Source organism: Lipotes vexillifer, unplaced genomic scaffold (genome assembly GCF_000442215.2).
Source record: "Lipotes vexillifer unplaced genomic scaffold, Lipotes_vexillifer_v1.1 scaffold100, whole genome shotgun sequence".
Lineage (NCBI taxonomy): Eukaryota > Metazoa > Chordata > Mammalia > Artiodactyla > Lipotidae > Lipotes > Lipotes vexillifer.
Window position 1 is genome coordinate 3,043,348 of NW_006774075.1, and position 18,753 is coordinate 3,062,100.

Genomic DNA, 18,753 nt, shown 5'->3' on the forward strand with positions numbered 1-18,753 from the left:
TTTTTGGTAATAGGCATCCTGATGGGTGTGAAGTGGTATCATTACGGTTTTGATTTGCATTTCCCTAATGATTAGTAACATTGAGCTTCTTTTATGTGCTTATAGGCTATTTGTATATCTTCTTGGAGATACATATCTTCTTATCTCTAAAAGTCCTTTGGCTGTTTGTAAATCAGATGTTTTGTTGTTGAGTTATAGTTCTTTATGTATTCTGGATATTAATCTCTTTGTGAGATGTATGATTAATTATATATATTTTAAAGCAATATAAATATGTATTTGTTTTGAAGGGCCTATTTCAGTTTTACCGTATTTCTTAGGGCAAATATTCAGTAATCCACTCTTGAAGCAGTAGTGGTGTTTTGTCTAGTGCTTACTCAGTGCCTAGAACTCGTTTTGGTGCTGTACACTTATGAACTTTTAAAATTCTTGCAGGAATCCTATGTGGACATACTTTCATCTGTGTTTTCGGTTGAGAAAAATGAGACACAGAGAGTTTAAGTAACTTCCACTAGTTTGCTTTAAAGGTGGAATGTGAGCTTAAGCAATCTAGCTCCTGAGCCCATGCCCTTACCACAATATGTGGCTACCTCTCCCATGACTTGCATTGGTGACAAACTGTATGTGCTCTCATCAGATGACACTTTTCACCTCTTAAACACTGTCTTAAAAGGCAGTGCATAAGATCAAGTGAGGTGTCTGAAAGAAGTTCTTAGCAAAAATTAAACAGACGGTTAAGATTGGAACCTCTTTAAAATTCTTTAAGTTGCATTATGTTTTCCTTTTTTGGAAGTGTGTTTTCCATAAAGGTGTGTTCTTTATTTGGGTCTGGAATACTTTTTTCTAAAATGTTTCGCCTAGTGAAATTTGCTTACTGAGACCATTTTGGGGGTAAATTTTTTTTTTAACATCTTTATTGGAGTATAATAGCTTTACAGTGGTGTGTTAGTTTCTGCTTTATAACAAAGTGAATCAGTTATACATATACATGTGTCCCCATGGGGGTAAATTTTTAACTTACATGTTTTTCTCTGTTTCTATTTTAAGCCACCTGTAGTCTAGACTTGGTGTATGAGTGGCTTTAAGTGATGTCTAGATACTGAAATTTTATTTTGCTGTTTACCTAAGCCAAACTTAATTAGTAATGAATAAAACATCTGTCAAATTGTATAATACATTCTAGAGCAAAATGGAATTTTTGCTACTGCCCACCATTATCACTAATACTGGGCGTAGTGGGGTGTATGTATTTGTGTGTTGTTTTATATATGCACTTGGGGAAAGGGGATGAAAATGTAGATCTCATTTCCTCATTCAAAATTAATGTTACTCGGAATTCCCTGGTGGTCCAGTGGTAAGGACTCCTTGCTTCCACTGCAGTGTGCACAGGTTCGATCCTTGGTCGGGGAGCTACGATCCGGCTTGCCGCGCTGCATGGCCGGGGGTGGGGTGGGGTGGGGGGAAGAAAAAGATCAATGCTACTAATTGGATAGCTTTTTTTCCCCTTTTCGTTCTCTCTTTTTTCTCTCCTTGTGTGTGTGTGTATGGGGCGGGGCACGACTGGGAGGTGCTATGTGTAACCAGCAGTCTATTCCTAATTGTACACATGGATTTAAAAAAGTTTTTGTTAATAGAAATGATGCTTTTTTAAAATAAATTTATTTATTTTATTTATTCTTGGCTGCTTTGGGTCTTCATTGCTGCACACAGGCTTTCTCTAGTTGCGGTGAGTGGGGGCTACTCTTTGTTGCGGTGCAGGGGCTTCTCCTTGCGGTGGCTTCTCTTGTTGAGGAGTACGGGCTCTAGGAACGCAGACTTCAGTCATTGTGGCATGCGGGCTCAGTAGTTGTGGCTTGCAGGCTCTAGAGTGCAGGCTCAGTAGTTGTGGCGCATGGGCTTATTTGCTCCGCAGCATGTGGGATCTTCCCAGACCAGGGCTCGAACCCGTGTCCTCTGCATTGGCAGGCGGATTCTTAACCACTGCGCCACCAGGGCAGCCCCAAATGATGTTTTATTGAATATCTTCATATGCAGATTTTTGCATAGTCACAGTTTATGTGTACCTATATAATTAATTTCCAGAATAGAAATGGCTAGGAATTCAAAGAAATGCACATCTTGAATTATAATAGACACTGCCTAATGTCTTCCGAAAAGATTGCACAAATTTAAACTCCCAACAGTGCATGAGAATTCCTGTTTCTCTACTTGTACGTCAACGACGGGTATTATCAAACTTTAAATCTACAGCAGCGATTCTTTTTCTTTAAATATAAATTTACTTATCTATTTTTGGCTGCGTTGGGTCTTTGTTGCTGCACGTGGGCTTTTTCTAGTTGCAGCGAGCAGGGGCTACTCTTCCTTGCAGTGTGCGGGCTTCTCATTGTGGTGGTTTCTCTTGTTGCGGAGCACAGGCTCTAGGTGCGTGGGCTTCAGTAGTTGTGGCTGGCATGTGGGCTCAGTAGTTGTGGTGCACGGCCTTAGTTGCTCCGCGGCATGTGGGATCTTCCCAGACCAGGGATCGAACCCGTATCCCCTGCATGGGCAGGCCGAGTCTTAACCACTGCACCACCAGGGAAGTCCCAACAATTCTTAAGTGATTGTCGTAAGAACATAAGAGCTGTGCCAGGAAGCTGGCCATAGAGTGTCTTATGTGTCACCTTCATTGAATGTTTTTTGATAGGTTTGTCACCACCAGGTTCTGTGGCAGTTAGGGTCAGGCCAGCAACTTGATCAGATTAGTGCTTCTCTGATTGTGACCTTTTTTGTTTTGATATAATTTCAGTTTACAGAAGAACTGCAAGAATATTACAAAGAAGTTCAGCCAGATACTTCAGTCATTAACATTTTACCACATTTGCATTATCCTTCTGTGTATCTACACATGCGCGCACACACGCACACACACACACACGCACATGCACACACATATATACTTATTTTCCCTGAACCCTTTGAAGGTAATTAGGCATCATGCCCTTTTCTCCCTAAACACTACAGTGAGTGTTTCTAAAAAATAAGGACATTCTCTTATTGAACCCCTGTACAGCTGTCAAAACCAGAAATTAAAATTGATATCCTATTTTCTAATCTACCATTTTATGCAGATTTTGTTAGTTGTCTAAATAATGTCCTTTTATAGCAGAGTAAATTCTGGATAGTCTGTTGTATTCAGTGATCATGTATCTTTAGTCCCTTCTAATCTGGGCCAGTTTCTCAGTTTTTTGCTTTTCACAACCTTGATGCTCTGAAAAGTATAGTCCACTTATTTTGTGGACTATTCCACAATTTAGGTGTGTTATGTTTCTTCATGTTTAGATTCAAGTTCTCTGTTTTTTTGTCAGTTGTATCATAGAAGTGATATTGTGCTCTTATGCATCATGTTAGGAGGCATTTGATGTCAATTTGTCCTATTCAGTCTCTTGACATGAAATTGGAGTACTTTGCTAAGTGTCTCATTGCTCCCTCTTGTTGAGCCATAGGTTTTAAGACATATACTTTTCATATAAGATCTTTATATGTGATGTTAATGGATGCCAGTGTTCTCATTACTCAGTTGTGCTAACTGGGTGGTGAGGCTTATGGCTGTTGCAGATTTAATTGGGGGAAATCCCTCCTCAGGTATGGATTTTAGGAAAGACATCTTTACCCTAACCTGGTAATAATAATATTGGAGATACCTTAAAAGCCAGATGCTGAGAATAGCTGGAAATGATGGTCCCAGTCACTCATTCTTTGTATCTTTCCACTCTTCCTGATTCTTTACACAAACTGCTGACAGACTGTTACAAAGTTAAGTTTGTTGTTGTGTGGTTTTAATTGAAAAAGAAAAGGTAGGATAAAGGGACTTTAAAAATTAAGGAAGCAGTGCTTTTCAAATGTTCTACCCAGTATACTCGTAAGAAGGGGAGCGTGTTTCTCCACCTGATGGGGTCAACTGCAAGTGTGGCATGTCTTTGAAGTCTACCCCATAGGATATTTGTTCTAATAGAAACATGCTTAATAAATGTGATGGTTTCGGAGACTACATCATGCCTTGATTGTCTTTGTTACAGTATCCAAGACCACTAGTTACACCCTGACAGGTTTTGAGGATTATTGCCGTTAAATATGGTTCTTAAAGTAAGAGTAGTTTCAAAGCTAGAAGTTGAAATGCAACAAAGGGCGACATGTCTTGCTCAAAGTTATGTGACTTAATACGTAGGCTGTTTTCTGCCATAGGTATAGAATGAATAAGCTTTTAGAAGTAAAAATAAGTTACATATTTACTTTAAATATATTTTTTAGATTAGTCAAATATTAACCTTTTAAATCATATTCAATAAGTACAATATTTAAGTTGTTTCTTACATTTTTGTTTTTGTAAACTATATAGATAATATCTTTGAACATATGCCATTGTCCATTTGTCTTAGTAGCATGTAAGTTCCATAAGGACATGGATTTTGTGTTTCTTTTGTTCACTGATGTATACCTAGTACCTATATTTGGTACATACTAGGTGAATGAATGAATCTAGAGACAAAGACGGTATGTTATGTGTAGTCCTTTCTAAGTAGCATCTTCTGTTTTTGTGAGTAAATTACTAAACAGCTTCCTAGTACCACTTGCTTTGTTTTTCACATTGTATTTTAGCATAGACTATGGTGATAGTGTATATCACCTATTTGTTTCTTTCTCCTGGTGGAATGATCAGGTATGGATTCTTGAGTGTATGAATCAGGTTTCCTAATTTTCCCATCAAATGTTGTTTAATTTCAGTATCTTGAATCATGTTTCAAGAATTCTAGTACTTTTTTTTGTTTTTGTTTTTGCAGTACGCGGGCCTCTCACTGTTGTGGCCTCTCCTGTTGCGGAGCACGGGCTCCGGACGCGCAGGCTCAGCGGCCATGGCACGCGGGCCCAGCCGCTTCGCGGCATGTGGGATCTTCCTGGACCGGGGCACGAACCCGTGTCCCCTGCATTGGCGGGCGGGCTCTCAACCACTGCGCCACCAGGGAAGCCCAAGAATTCTAGTACTTTTTTGAACTGTATACTGTTTACAGCAGATTTGGTGCAAAGTTTGGCTTAATTATGAGTTTGAATTTTTCATACTTTGTTTTCTACGTTTTTCCTGCAAATACCGCACCAGTGTTTCTTGAGTTAATTTATTGTAATATCGTTTCTGCATGAAGCAAAAAATTTGTGAAATACAAAAAAATAGAGGAAATTACTTTTAGTTCTACACCCAAGGGCAGAATAGTTTCCCACACTACTTGAGCTTGCTTTTCCATCTAGCTCTGTTTTTTTTTTTTTGTTTTTTGTTTTTTCCTTGCGTTATGCGGGCCTCTCACTGTTGTGGCCTCTCCCATTTGCGGAGCACAGGCTCCGGACGCGCAGGCTCAGTGGCCATGGCTCACGGGCCCAGCCGCTCCGCGGCATGTGGGATCTTCCCGAAACGGGGCACGAACCCGCGTCTCCTGCATCGGCAGGCGGACTCTCAAGCACTGCGCCACCAGGGAAGCCCTAGCTCTGTTTTTAAACTCAGAAGTTCTAATATCGTTACTAGACAGTAGTCTAGCAGTGTAATTACTAAGTTGTTCTATATTCAAAAAAGTTTTTTCTTATCCTTCCACACCCACCTTTTGCTTTTTGACTTGGTTTTTCTCGTGTGAAGCATCTGTTAGCTAGAAAAGGTGTTTTTCCCACGTGACTTGAGCTTGCTTTTCCATCCAGCTCTATGTTTTTAAACTTGGAAGTTCTAATATTGTTACTAGACAGTGTTCTAGCAGTGTAATTACTAAGTTGTTCTATATTCAAAAAAGTTGTTTCTTATCCTTCCACACCCGCCTTTTCATTTTTTTTTTTTTTGCGGTACGCGGGCCTCTCACTGTTGTGGCCTCTCCCGTTGCGGAGCACAGGCTCTGGACGCGCAGGCTCAGCGGCCTTGGCTCACGCGCCCAGCGGCTCCGCGGCATGTGGGATCTTCCCGGACCGGGGCTGGAACCTGTGTCCCCAGCATTGGCAGGCGGATTCTTAACCACTGCACCACCAGGGAAATCCAGCACATAGGTTTTTGTGTTTTGTTCACCAATCCCAATATGAGGGAGAAGCATACATAATAGAAGAAGAAAAGGGTGTAATCACCTTTATATAAGCTAACCTTTGCTTGTTACTTAAAAAAAGTCCAGAATTATAACTTTTTTCTTTTAAATATATAACAGCGTTGATGATCACATTTAATCAAAACTATGCTTTCTATAGTGTGCAAAAAATTTGAGAAACCCACTCATGCAAATGAGATATTGACAACCTATAATATCAAAAAGAGAAATTGGATAACAGTGATTCTTTGTTACAATGAGGAATTAAGTCAGTACTTCATAAAATCAAAGGTGTTCCTAGGGTACTTAAGGATTTAGATTTTTTTGTTTTTGCATTGTTAAATATACTGTGCACCTATTATGAAAGTGTTTTATGGAAGAGTGGCCTAAACTTGGTTGATCCAATTTATTTCTGGTTTTCAGTTGTCAACACGTCAATAGATATCTTGTTTTAAAAATAGATTACAAGGGATTTCCCTGGTGGCTCAGTGGTTAAGAGTACGCCTGCCAGTGCAGGGCACACGGGTTCGAGCCCTGGCCCCGGAAAATCCCATGTACCGTGGAGCAACTAAGCCAGTGCACCACAACTGCTGAGCCTGTGCTTTAGAGCCCGCGAGTCACAACTACTGAAGCCCGTGCACCTAGAGCCCGAGCTCGCAACAAGAGAAGCCACTGCAGTGAGAGGCCCGCACACCACAATGAAGGGTAGCCCCCGCTCGTCGCAACTAGAGAAAGCCCGCGCGCAGCAACGAAGACCCAAAGCAGCTAAAGATAAATAAATAAATAAATTTTCAAAAAATAGATTACAAGTAAAGATAAAAAATTTGTACTGGCCTGTCTCACCATTCCCTACTTCAAAAGGGAGGGATAGAACTTAATCTTTAAATCATAATCAGTCTCTGAGTAATTGTTAGCTGACTTGTCAGTTCTGCTGAAAACTGGTTATTTTGATTTCATAATGTAAATATACATTATGAATTTTCTTGAGTCACTCATGTTTAAAGATGGGCCTTCTTTCTGTAGTAGATAATTCCTGAAGTTTTGTGTATTCTATTGATACATCAGATTGGTAGAGGAAAATGGATAAGTATAGGGTGCATATAGTATCTTGGTATGACAGTTTTAAATACGTAGATATATGAATTTTATTGAATAATTATAATTTAGTTCAATTGTGAGCTTCAGAATTGTGCACTGTGAACCTACTAAACACTTTTATGAATTTTCTCAGAAACCTCGTTTTCTTATCCTTCCCCCATTCTAATAGATACAGTAACCATTAGGTTTTCTTTTTTAAATTTTTTATTGGCGTATAGTTGATTTACAGTGTTGTGTTAGTTTCAGGTGACAGCAGAGTGAATCGGTTATACATATACATATATCTGCTTTTTTTGTTTTGTTTTGTTTTTAAGATTCTTTTCCCATGTAGGCCATTACAGAGTATTGAGTAGAGTTCCTTGTGCTATACAGCAGGTTCTTATTAGTTATCTATTTTATATATATACAGTAGTGTGTATATGTCAATCCCAATCTCCCAGTTTATCCCTCCCCCATTATCCCCTGGTAACCATAGGTTTGTTTTCTACATCTGTGACTCTACTTCTGTTTTGTAAATAAGTTCATTTGTACCCTTTTATTTTAGATTCCATATATAAGCAATATCATATGATATTTGCAGTAACCATTAGTTTTTAATGGGATAGATATGAATGTGATGGCATATGCATTAAAGAAAGGATTGAGACTGCACACAATTGGAGATGCTTTATTATATACTGAAGAACCAGTTGAATCTTATTGACATTTATAATCTTTCTAGCCTTAGGATAGCACCTAGATAGAACACTGCATCATTTTGAAATGCTGTTTAGGCTTAGCAGGCAAATTGCTGAGTTCTCTTGCTCATGTTTTCTATTGGGGCAGGAGTGATATTGCACAAGCATGCTATATGATTGTTGACTTCATCTAATGGGTAGCTCCAAAAAAGAGTGTAGACACATATTTTAATCAGCATTCAGTTGTTAATCTAATTTTGTAAGCATTTCACAGCATCAAGAAACAAAATTTGCATTTGTATTTTGAGTGCAGTGGATCTCTTACTAGCCATGTAATAAACTTATGTTAAATTCTGTGTTAGATCCCAAAGGATGCTTGATGGTTGGAGTTATTAGCTAGTTTGAAGGGTTAGTGGCATCGTGATTCTCACTGAAAAGTTTTATTTCATTTGTTAACTGTGTCTCTCTCTAAAATTTTCACCATTTTAAGCCCTTAGTTAGATTCTGGCCACACCTCACTTTGCTTCTTTTATAAAGTATAACTGCTGTTAAATACATATGTGAAGAAGTAATTTAAAGATTGTCTTAAACTTCCTGGTTTTTGTAAAATATTCTAGTGAGGCAGTTTTATTTTAATCATATGCTGCAGTGGTACATTTAGTCAATCTCAAAGGTTCAAAAAAAATCTTTCCTGTGAAAAAAGATTCAGGAGTAGAGTTTTGCCTTTAACTCCATAATTGGAGTTCACATCATAGATTAGCCACTGATTTAAAACAATCAGTGTTTTAAAACCTACGGTCTTCAGCAGCCTTGCTGATATTACTATTAAATCATTGTGTTTAAAATTGAATATCCTATAGGATAAAATCAATGAGAATTACTTGTTATTAATTCTTCTGACAGAAACTTGGATTATTTGCTCATTTTTAGTGCTATTTCAATTAAAGTCACTTTTCAATATTTTAGAGTTAACTAAATAAAATACCAAAATATTCAAAGTCACAGATGCCCATTGTTTATAAATGGAGTTCATAAACAGTGTCATATAGCATTAAATTACTCAACAAAAGGAAGTACATGGGATTCTAAGACTTCAGTCATCAAAGTTAATAATTATGTAAAATACGACAAATATAGTAGAGAAATCTTAAGTCAAATTAGGCTTCAGAAACCTATAACTGTGATTATGAACAAGTCACTTAAACTATAACTGCAATCTTGCTTTGAAAAGAAAACAAAATTCTATTGATCATTTTTCTTCAAGTGCTGTGTGCCTCCACCATGTCTTTCAGAAGACCTCATTTCTTATTTCAGAGGAAATAGGAGGTCATCACATAGGGATTCGTTTCTTCCTCTTATCTTTATTAATATCGCACTTAATATCTTTAGTTATTTTGGCATAACCATTTATAACTAAAAAACAGTAATAGTTACTAACATTTATTGGTCATTTACTGTATTCCAGGCATTGTTCTATGTGTCTTCTATGTTAATTAGCACGTTTAATCCCTTCAGCAACTCCTTGAGGTCAGTACAACCACTGTGTCCTTTTTACAGGTGAGGAAGGAAACTGAGGTGTAGAGAGTCAGATAATTTCAGGGCTGCACAGGAAGTGAATATTGGGTTGGCCAAAAGTTTCGTTCAGTTTTGTCCGTAAGATGGCTCTAGTAGCACTTAGTTGTCTAAAACTTCATTCGAGACAATTTTGTTAGATTGTATGTGACAGCTGTCATATCAGCATGCATTTAAAAAAAGACTTATCAAAATTGGTGAATTTTGGGGCTTCCCTGGTGGTGCAGTGGTTGAGAGTTCGTGCCCCACTCTGGGAAGATCCCACATGCCGCGGAGCGGCTGGGCCCATGAGCCATGGCCACTGAGCCTGTGCTTCGCAACGGGAGAGGCCACAACAGTGAGAAGCCTGCGTACCGCAAAAAAAAAAAAAAAAGAAATTGATGAATTTTTGTTTAGCCATTTTAATATTGAAGATGGAAGAAAAACAACATTTTCAGCATATTATGCTTTATTATTTCAAGAAAGGCAAAAATGCAACTGAAATGCAAAAAAAGATTTGGGCAGTGTATGGAGAAGGTGCAGTGACTGATCGAACACGTCAAAAGTGGTTTGCATAGTTTTGTGCTGGAGATTTCTCGCTCGACGATGCTCCACGGTTGGGTAGACCAGTTGAAGTTGATAGCAATCAAATCGAGACATTAACTGAGTACAATCAATGTTCTGCCACGTGGGAGACAGCAGACGTACTCAAAATATCTGAATCAAGCCCTGAAAATAGTTTGTACCATCTTGGTTATGTTAATCGCTTCCATGTTTGGGTTCCACGTACCGCGATAAAAACCTTCTTGACTGTATTTCTGCATGCGATTCTCTACTGAAATGTAATGAAAACGTTCCACTTTTAAAACAAATTATGACAAGCGATGAAAAGTGGATACTGTACAACAATGTGGAACGGAAGATCGTGGGGCAAGCGAAATGAACCACCACCAACCACACCAAAGGCCAGTCTTTATCCAAAGAAGGGGATGTCGTGTAATGGTGGGGTTGGAAGAGAGTCCTCTGTTATGAGCTCCTTCCGGAAAACCGAACGATTAATTCCAACAAGTACTGCTCCCAATTAGACCAACTGATAGCAACACTCGACAAAAAGCGTCCAGAATTAGTCAACAGAAAACATGATCTTCCACCAGGATAACGCAAGGCTGCACATTTCTCTGATGACCAGGCAAAAACTGTTACAGCTTGGCTGGGAAGTTCTGATTCATTTGAGTATTCACCAGACATTGCACCTTTGCTTTTCCATTTATTTTGGTCTTTACAAAATTCTCTTAACTGTAAAAATTTCAAGTCCTTGGAAGACTGTAAAAGGACCTGGAACAGTTCTTTGCTTAAAAAGATAAAAAGTTTGGGGAAAATGGAATTATGAAGTTGCCTGAAAAATGGCAGAAGGTAGTAGAACAAAACAGTGAATATGTTCAATAAAGTTTTTGGTGAAAATGAAACATGTGTCTTTTATTTTTACTTAAAAAACAAAGGTACTTTTTGGCCAACCCAATACCAAATCATAGATTTGAATTCAGCTAATCTCACTCTGAGTCTTTTCTCTTAAACTGCATGGTGTATGTATTTCTAATTCCAACCTAAATTGTGCTTATCCTTGCTCATGCTTTTCTCTTTGCCCTCTCCCAAACAACTGAAATGCTTCTATGCTAGTACATATAGCATATTTATTTTTGAAGGGCCATATGCTATAAACTAATTAAGTAGTCAACATCTAGGTTTAAATCTTAACTCTGTCTGTCACTTAATTTACTCTGTGACATTGGGCAACTTTCTACATCTTTAAAATGGGCCAATATATATCTTCCAGAATTATTTTATAATGATTAAAAAGGGGAAAAATGTATAACTTAGTGCCTGGCACATGGTAAACACTTGTGAGCTCTACACCACCTCTTGGACTGTGAGGATTGTTTTGAGTGCTCCAGATTACATGAGACTGGGGCAGGGGGGTCTTTGGTTAGATGTCTTTTAGCAAGGTGGCTCTGGAAGGTACCTGTCATCCTCATCTAATCAGCATGGTACATGCTTAGAGTGGATGTGTCAGGCATAGTTAGAGTTTGTTGTTTTGTTTAGGAATGGTTTTAAAGAATGTATTTTGTTATAACTGGGTATAGGTGTTTGCTAGAGGATTTCTTTTTATACTGGACTTTAGTAGGGTTGAAGTATAAGTCATAAAAGAGATTTCATGGTGCCTAAAAAGCTTACTGTGGAGCATGTCATACAGCCTATTTAATTTTGTTTTCTTATTTTTTCCTCTAGAAAATTTGGTGAGCGGCCTCCACCTAAACGACTTACTAGGTAAGCATTATGTTAGTCTTTCACCCAAACATTTCATAGAAGTGTTAGATCCTGTCGTTTTGGAAGCTATATTAGGTGTTCTTTGCAAGAAGTTATTCACATAATGGTATCTAGATCATAAGCCTATTTCCACCCTCCCTTCCCCACATCTCCCCTTTTTCTCCCTTCAAAAAACAGGGTAAGAGGATACAGTTCAAAGGGAAAAATGAAACCTTTCAAGAATTAATAATGAGTATTATATAGTTAATATAACAAGGGCTACCATGTAAAGATAGTTTCCTATATCTAGCTTCATTAGCCAGTCACAATTTGTTGATCACAACTGGAACTTGAAAGATACTTAAATGCTTTTAGAAAAGAATTTTAAAACAAAGATATTATCCATTTTTAATGAGACTATAAATATTATATTCTAATTATGGAATTTTTATGGTATGCATTTTAATTACACATGTTAAATTTTTTTTTTTTTTTTTTCCTTGCGTTATGCGGGCCTCTCACTGTTGTGGCCTCTCCCATTTGCGGAGCACAGACTCCGGACGCGCAGGCTCAGCGGCCATGGCTCACGGGCCCAGCCGCTCCGCGGCATGTGGGATCCTCCCGAAACGGGGCACGAACCCGCGTCTCCTGCATCGGCAGGCGGACTCTCAAGCACTGCGCCACCAGGGAAGCCCCACATGTTAAATTTTAAAGTGTTAGTCTTGAAAATGATTTTAAAAATTTCTAACGATCAGTGATTGTAAAATAAAAATAAGACATTCAAAAAAAAAAAAGACGTTCAGTTCCACAGTTACAGTCCTAGAGTTAATGCTACCCTGTGTCGTTAGTATCTTTTAAGAAAATCGTATGTGTGTATAAACATATACCTGTCTTTTTTCTTTTTAAAGTCTGGCATCATACTCTACCATTGTTCTGTTAACTGTAGATCGTCTACCTTGTTCTCCTTAGTGTATCCATAGCTTTTCCTTGTCTTCCCACTGCTCCTTATTTAATTCACACTGATAGCCATTTGGGTTATTTCCACATTATTAACTATTATTAAAAAAGCTGTTTCACTCAAAGAATGACAGGGGCATGCCAGAAGTACACACAAAGGGAGCCAGTTTGAAGAGGCTTCTTTTAGCCAAATCATGGACACTTTGGTCATCAAAATAAATAATGATAGTAATAGATTAAAATCCATAAAATAAAAGGACAGTTTAGAAGTCTACACTGAGTTAAATAAATAATTCGATAAATGGGGGAGAGGAGATAGCTTTTCTTTACAGAAGAATTCCACCTAATAAGTGTAGAAGGAATCATGGAACTAGGAAAGCACATTTTGGCAACCATTACAGTGATAATCGTTTCAGGCCAACATCATCAATGAATTCTTAAACTACTGGTTTAAAGTCTGATGAGAAACAAAGTGCTTTTATAGTGTCTAAGCATATCTTCACAAAGTATGGTTAATTATAAAGTGAAAAGCAGTAACATGACAGTGAAGAAACCTGGCAGATGCCACCTTAATTAAGCGTTCTAAATTAACATCACTAATAATGCACAAATAAATATCATATGCATCCTGAGGACATATTATCACTTTTGTAGTGTTCTTGCCAAAAATGCATAAGCTAAATCTAAGCATAAGGAAACATCAGACAGACACAGATGGAAGGACATTTCTATAAAATAAACAGCATCTACTCTTCAAAATTTTCAAAATCACGAAAAACTAAGACTGAGGAGTACCAGAGTAAAGGAAACCAAAAAGACATGACAACTAAGTTAAACATGACAAATTCAACTGAACCTGGACCAGGAACAAATTTTTCTTGTGCTCTAAAGCTGGAGTTGGCAAACGTTTTCTGTAATAGGCCAGATAATAAAAGTGTTAGGCTTTTTGGGGCACACTGAGTTTGTTTTGACTTTTCATCTCTGTTCTTGCATCCCCAAATCAGCCGTAGGCAATATGTAAATGAATGGTGTGTCTGTGTTCCAGCTCAAATTAATTAAAAAAACAAACAAACTGAAGGCTATTCTGATTTGACCTGAGGACAGCTGTTACTCAATACGGCTCCATACTCCCACCCCCAATAAAGGACATTAGAGGGACAGTTGGAGACATCTGAATAAAATCCATTATCAGTGATAATTGCATTGTGATTGTATAAGAGATTGTCTTTTTAGGAAATAAACACAAGTAATTGGGTAAAGGGACTTTATGTCTATAATGTGCTCGTAAATGGTTTTAAAAACATAATATATAGGGCTTCTCTGGTGGCACAGTGGTTGAGAGTCCGCCTGCCGATGCAGGGAACACGGGTTCGTGCCCTGGTCCAGGAAGATCCCACGTGCCGCGGAGCGGTTGGGCCTGTGAGCCATGGCCGCTGAGCCTGCGCGTCCAGAGCCTGTGCTCTGCAATGGGAGAGGCCACAACAGTGAGAGGCCCGCGTACCACAAAAAACCCCCACAAAAAACCATAATATTACAAATATGGTAAAATATTAACATTCGAGAGTCTGGGGTAAATTGGGACTAGGAATTGTTTGTGCTTTCGTAACTTTTCTGTATGCCTGAAATTCAAAATAAAAAAAAATTGAAGGTGTATTTCAGATCAAGTGGGCTGGGAAAATATAACTTATCTCACAGGTCCATGTAAATGTATTTTCAATTACTTATTTTTATATATCTTGAAATTCTAACTGGAATTGCTTAATTCACATATATAGCCATTTTGAAATTTAATAGAGAAATATTTTAATTTCATTACCAGCAGCAATAGGTTCAGGTGACTCCTAACAATAAAATATTTATTTATTCATTCATTCATTCATTTATTTAGGCTGTGTCGGGTCTTAGTTGTGGCACGCAGGATCTTCGTTGAGGCATGCGGGATCTTTTGTTGTGGCACACGGGCTTCTCTCTAGTTGTGGAGTGCAGGTCTTCTCTTTTCTAGTTGTGTCACACAGGCTCCAGGGCGCATGGGCTCTGTAGTTGTGGCGCACGTGTTCTAGAGCATGTGGGCTCTGTAGTTCGTGGTACACAGGCTCTCTGGTTGAGGCACGTGAGCTCAGTAGTTGTGGCACGTGGGCTTAGTTGCCCCGCGGCATGTGGGGATCCTAGTACCCTGACCAGGGATTGAACCCATGTCCCCTGCATTGGAAGGTGGATTCTTTTTTTTTTTTTTTTTTTTTTTTTTTACAATGGTGTGTTAATTTCTGCTTTATAACAAAGTGAATCAGTTATATATATACATATGTTCCCATATCTCTTCCCTCTTGCGTCTCCCTCCCTCCCACCCTCCCTATCCCACCCCTCTAGGTGATCACAAAGCACCGAGCGGATCTCCCTGTGCTATGCAGCTGCTTCCCACTAGCTATCTATTTTACGTTTGGTAGTGTATGTATGTCCATGCCACTCTCTCACTTTGTCCTAGCTTACCCTTCCCCCTCCCCATGTCCTCAAGTTCATTCTCTACGTCTGTGTGGAATTATATTCCAATAAAGATGTTTTTTAAAAAAAAAGAAGCTAAGACCAGGAGTGTATAAAATTTTTGTTAAAGGGTAAAATGGTAGGTATTTTTGTGACCCAAACAGCCTCTGTTGTAACTACTTAACTCTGTTGTAGCACAAAAGCAGCCTCAGACGATGTGTAAACCAATGGACATTTCTGTATACTGGAGTATAACTTTATTTCTAAAGTAGGCGGTGGATAGCATTTGACGTGCAGGCTGTAATTGTAGATCCCTGAGCTAGAGGAGAGGTTGAACAACTTAAATAGAGGACCTGGAAGATAAAAAAGGGAAGATCCAAAGCAAATTCTAGAGATGAAAACTAAAGTATTTAAATGAAAAAATACACTTGGTGGGATTAATCACAGATATACACTGTTGAAGAAGAGATTAGCAAACTTGAAGGCATACCAATAGAAACTATCCAAAATGAAGCACCCAGAGAAAATATCTGAAAAAAAAAAGATCATTAATGAGCTGTGGTTTATTTTCAGATACACCAATATACATGTAATTGGAGTCATTTAAGGGGAAGGTATGACTAAAAGAATATATGAAGACATAATGGCTGAAAATTTTCTAAATTTGGTGAAAACTGTAAAACCACAGTTCCAAGAAACTCAGTGAACTCCAAGTGCAAAAACTATCATTTTTTTTAAACCACATCATCATCAAGTTGCTTGAAGTCAGTGATAAAGAGAAAATGTTAAATGCAACAGAGAAAAAAAGATAAATTATATACAGAGGGAAAAAAGATATAGAGAAGGATGACAGGTTTCTCATCTGAAACCTTGCTAGGGAGAAGACAGTGGAACAAGAGCTTTAAAGTACTCAAGGGGGAAAAATATGGCAACCTAGAATTCTATACCTAGCAAAGGCAAAATAAAGACATTTTTAGACATAAGAAACTGAAAAGGAATTATTCATAAACAGGCCTGAGCTACAAAAAATGTTAAAGAAATCCTTCATGCAGAATGATAATCATATCAAATAGAAATCTGTTTCTGTATAAATTACTAGCATCAAGAATGAGAAAGGTAATATCGCTTTAGATTCTACAGATATTTAAAGGATAACAAGCAAATATTAGAAATAGCTTTCTGCCGATAAATTCAACAACTTTTGAAGAGATACACAAATTCCTCGAAACTGGCAAGCTACCAAAGCTTACTCAGGAAGAAACAGAGAGATAGAAACCTGAATAACCCTATATCTAAAGAAATTGAACTTGTAATTCTAAACCTTCCACATAGAAAGTTCCAGGCTTAGATGATTTTGCTATTGAATTCTACCAGACATTTAAGAAATACATCATGCCAGTTCTGTACATACTCTTCCAGAAAACTGGAAAGCAGGACATATTTCCCAGTTCATTCTGTTAGGACAGTGATGCCCTGTTACTAAAAGCAGACAAAGACATTAAAATAAAATAAACTTGTGGACTTATATCCCTTATGAGCACAGATATAAAACGTGTTAACAGTTTTTCAAAATGAATCCAACAGTAGTTTTTTTGATCTGTTTATTTTTTAAATTTTATTTTTATTTTTGGCTGCATTGGGTCTTCGTTGCTGTGCGCAGAATTTCCCTAATTTCGGCGAGCGGGGGTACTCTTTGTTGTGGTGCGTGGACTTTTCATTGCGGTGGCTTCTCTTGTTGTGGAGCAGGGGCTCTAGGCGCGTGGGCTTCAGTAGTTGTGGCTCGCGATCTCTAGAGCACAGGTTCAGAAGTTGTGGCGCATGGGCTTAATTGCTCCATGGCATGTGGGATCTTCCTGGACCAGGGCTCGAACCCGTGTCCCCTGCATTGGCAGGTGGATTCTTAACCACTGCACCACCAGGGAAGTCCTCCAACAATATATTAAAAGGATAGTACATCGTGATCTAATGAGATTTATCTCAGAAATGGAAATCAATCAATGTCATTTTAATACATTAACAACAAAAAAGGAAAATCATTTGGTCATCTCAGGGATTTAGTAAAAGCTTTTGACATTTCATTCTTCATCATAATTTTCATCAATCTAGGAATAGAAGGGAATTTCCTCATTCTGATAAAGGTTACCTATAAACAAACTACACTTAACACCATACTTGTGAAAGACTGAATGTTTCCCTCAAGATCAGGAACAATGCAGGGGTGTCCACTTTTAACCACTTCCATTTAACATTGTACTTGAGGTTCTAATTTGTACGGGTAAGGCCAGAAAAAGAAAGGCATCTAAATTGGAAAGAAGTAAAACTGACTTTATTTGTAGACATCAGTATTATCTCTATGGGATCTTCCCAAAAAAAAAAAGTTATTAAAACTAATAGGTGAGTTTAACAAGGTGGTAGGCTACACAGTCAACGTATAAAGCATACAGAAATGAATTGCGTTTTTTATACTAGTAATGAACAGTGAGAAATTGAAATTTAAAAAACAATAGCATCAAAAAATAATGTGATTCTTAGGGGAAAGTTTCTGACACATGATGTGCAAAAACTATGTACTGAAAACTACAAAACATTGCTGAAAAGTCCTAAATAAATGTTCTTTGGGCAGAAGACTCAGTAGTGTCAGTTCTTCCCAAATTCATCTATGGCTTCAACATAATCCCAATCAAAATCCCATTGGGCTTTTTTATAGCAGTTGACAAGCTGTTTCTAAAATTTATAATGCAAATGCAAATGTCTTAGACTAGCCAGAACAACCTTGAAAAAGGGCAGTAAGAACTTAACACTACCTGATTTCAAAGCTTGTTAGATAGCTACAGTAATCAAGGATGGTATGGTTTAAAGATAGCAAGTAGATCATTGCGACAGAATAGTGGCCAGAAATTGTTCTTGAGATAAGTTTTTCAGTCAAGGTACAAAGGCAATTTAGTCAGCTAAAGGGTTTTTAACAAAGGATTCTGGAACAGTTGGATAACCATATGCACCCACCACTTACATAACATAAAATAACTATGATTCATACCTGGAACCATATACAAAAATTAGATCAAAATAGACCTAAATGTAAAATGTCAAATTATACAGCTTTTAGATGAAAACAAGCAAGACACACAAATTTTCTAGAGGCACCCTGTGGAGGGACTTCAGTCACATCAATGTAGAACTCAGTCTCCTTGGAAAGAAAAAGGAGACACTCTGGCTTCACAAATGGTGGGGAAATAGAAGGGAACTGGTGACTGTTTGCACTTTCTGTAGTCATATACAGAACATGATCAAGGGTGTTACACTGGGCTTCTGTTATGAGGTCTGTATATGCTCAGTTCCCCATCAGTGTTGATATTCAGGAGAATGCTTCTCTTGTTGAAATCCAAAATTTTGGGGGTGAAAAATACATCCTCAGGGTTTGGATGAGGCCACGTGTTGCTTGTTCAGCATCAGGCCCAGAAAGATGAGTTGATTCTTGAAGGAAACGACATTGAACTTGTGTCAAATTTAGCTGCTTTGATTCAGCAAGCCCCAACAGTTAAAAACAAGGGTATCAGAAAATTTTTGGATGGTACCTATGTTTCTGAAAAAAGAAACAGTTCAGC

At 38.0% G+C, this 18,753-nt stretch overlaps 1 protein-coding gene across 1 annotated transcript in view; it reads left to right on the forward strand.

The window, feature by feature from the left end:
* LOC103077598 (recombining binding protein suppressor of hairless) overlaps positions 1-18,753 on the forward strand; it is a 73,179-nt gene that overhangs the window by 21,891 nt on the left and 32,535 nt on the right. The window contains 1 exon segment of the mRNA XM_007472402.1: positions 11,696-11,734. Within this exon segment, the coding sequence (XP_007472464.1) occupies positions 11,696-11,734 (39 nt within the window).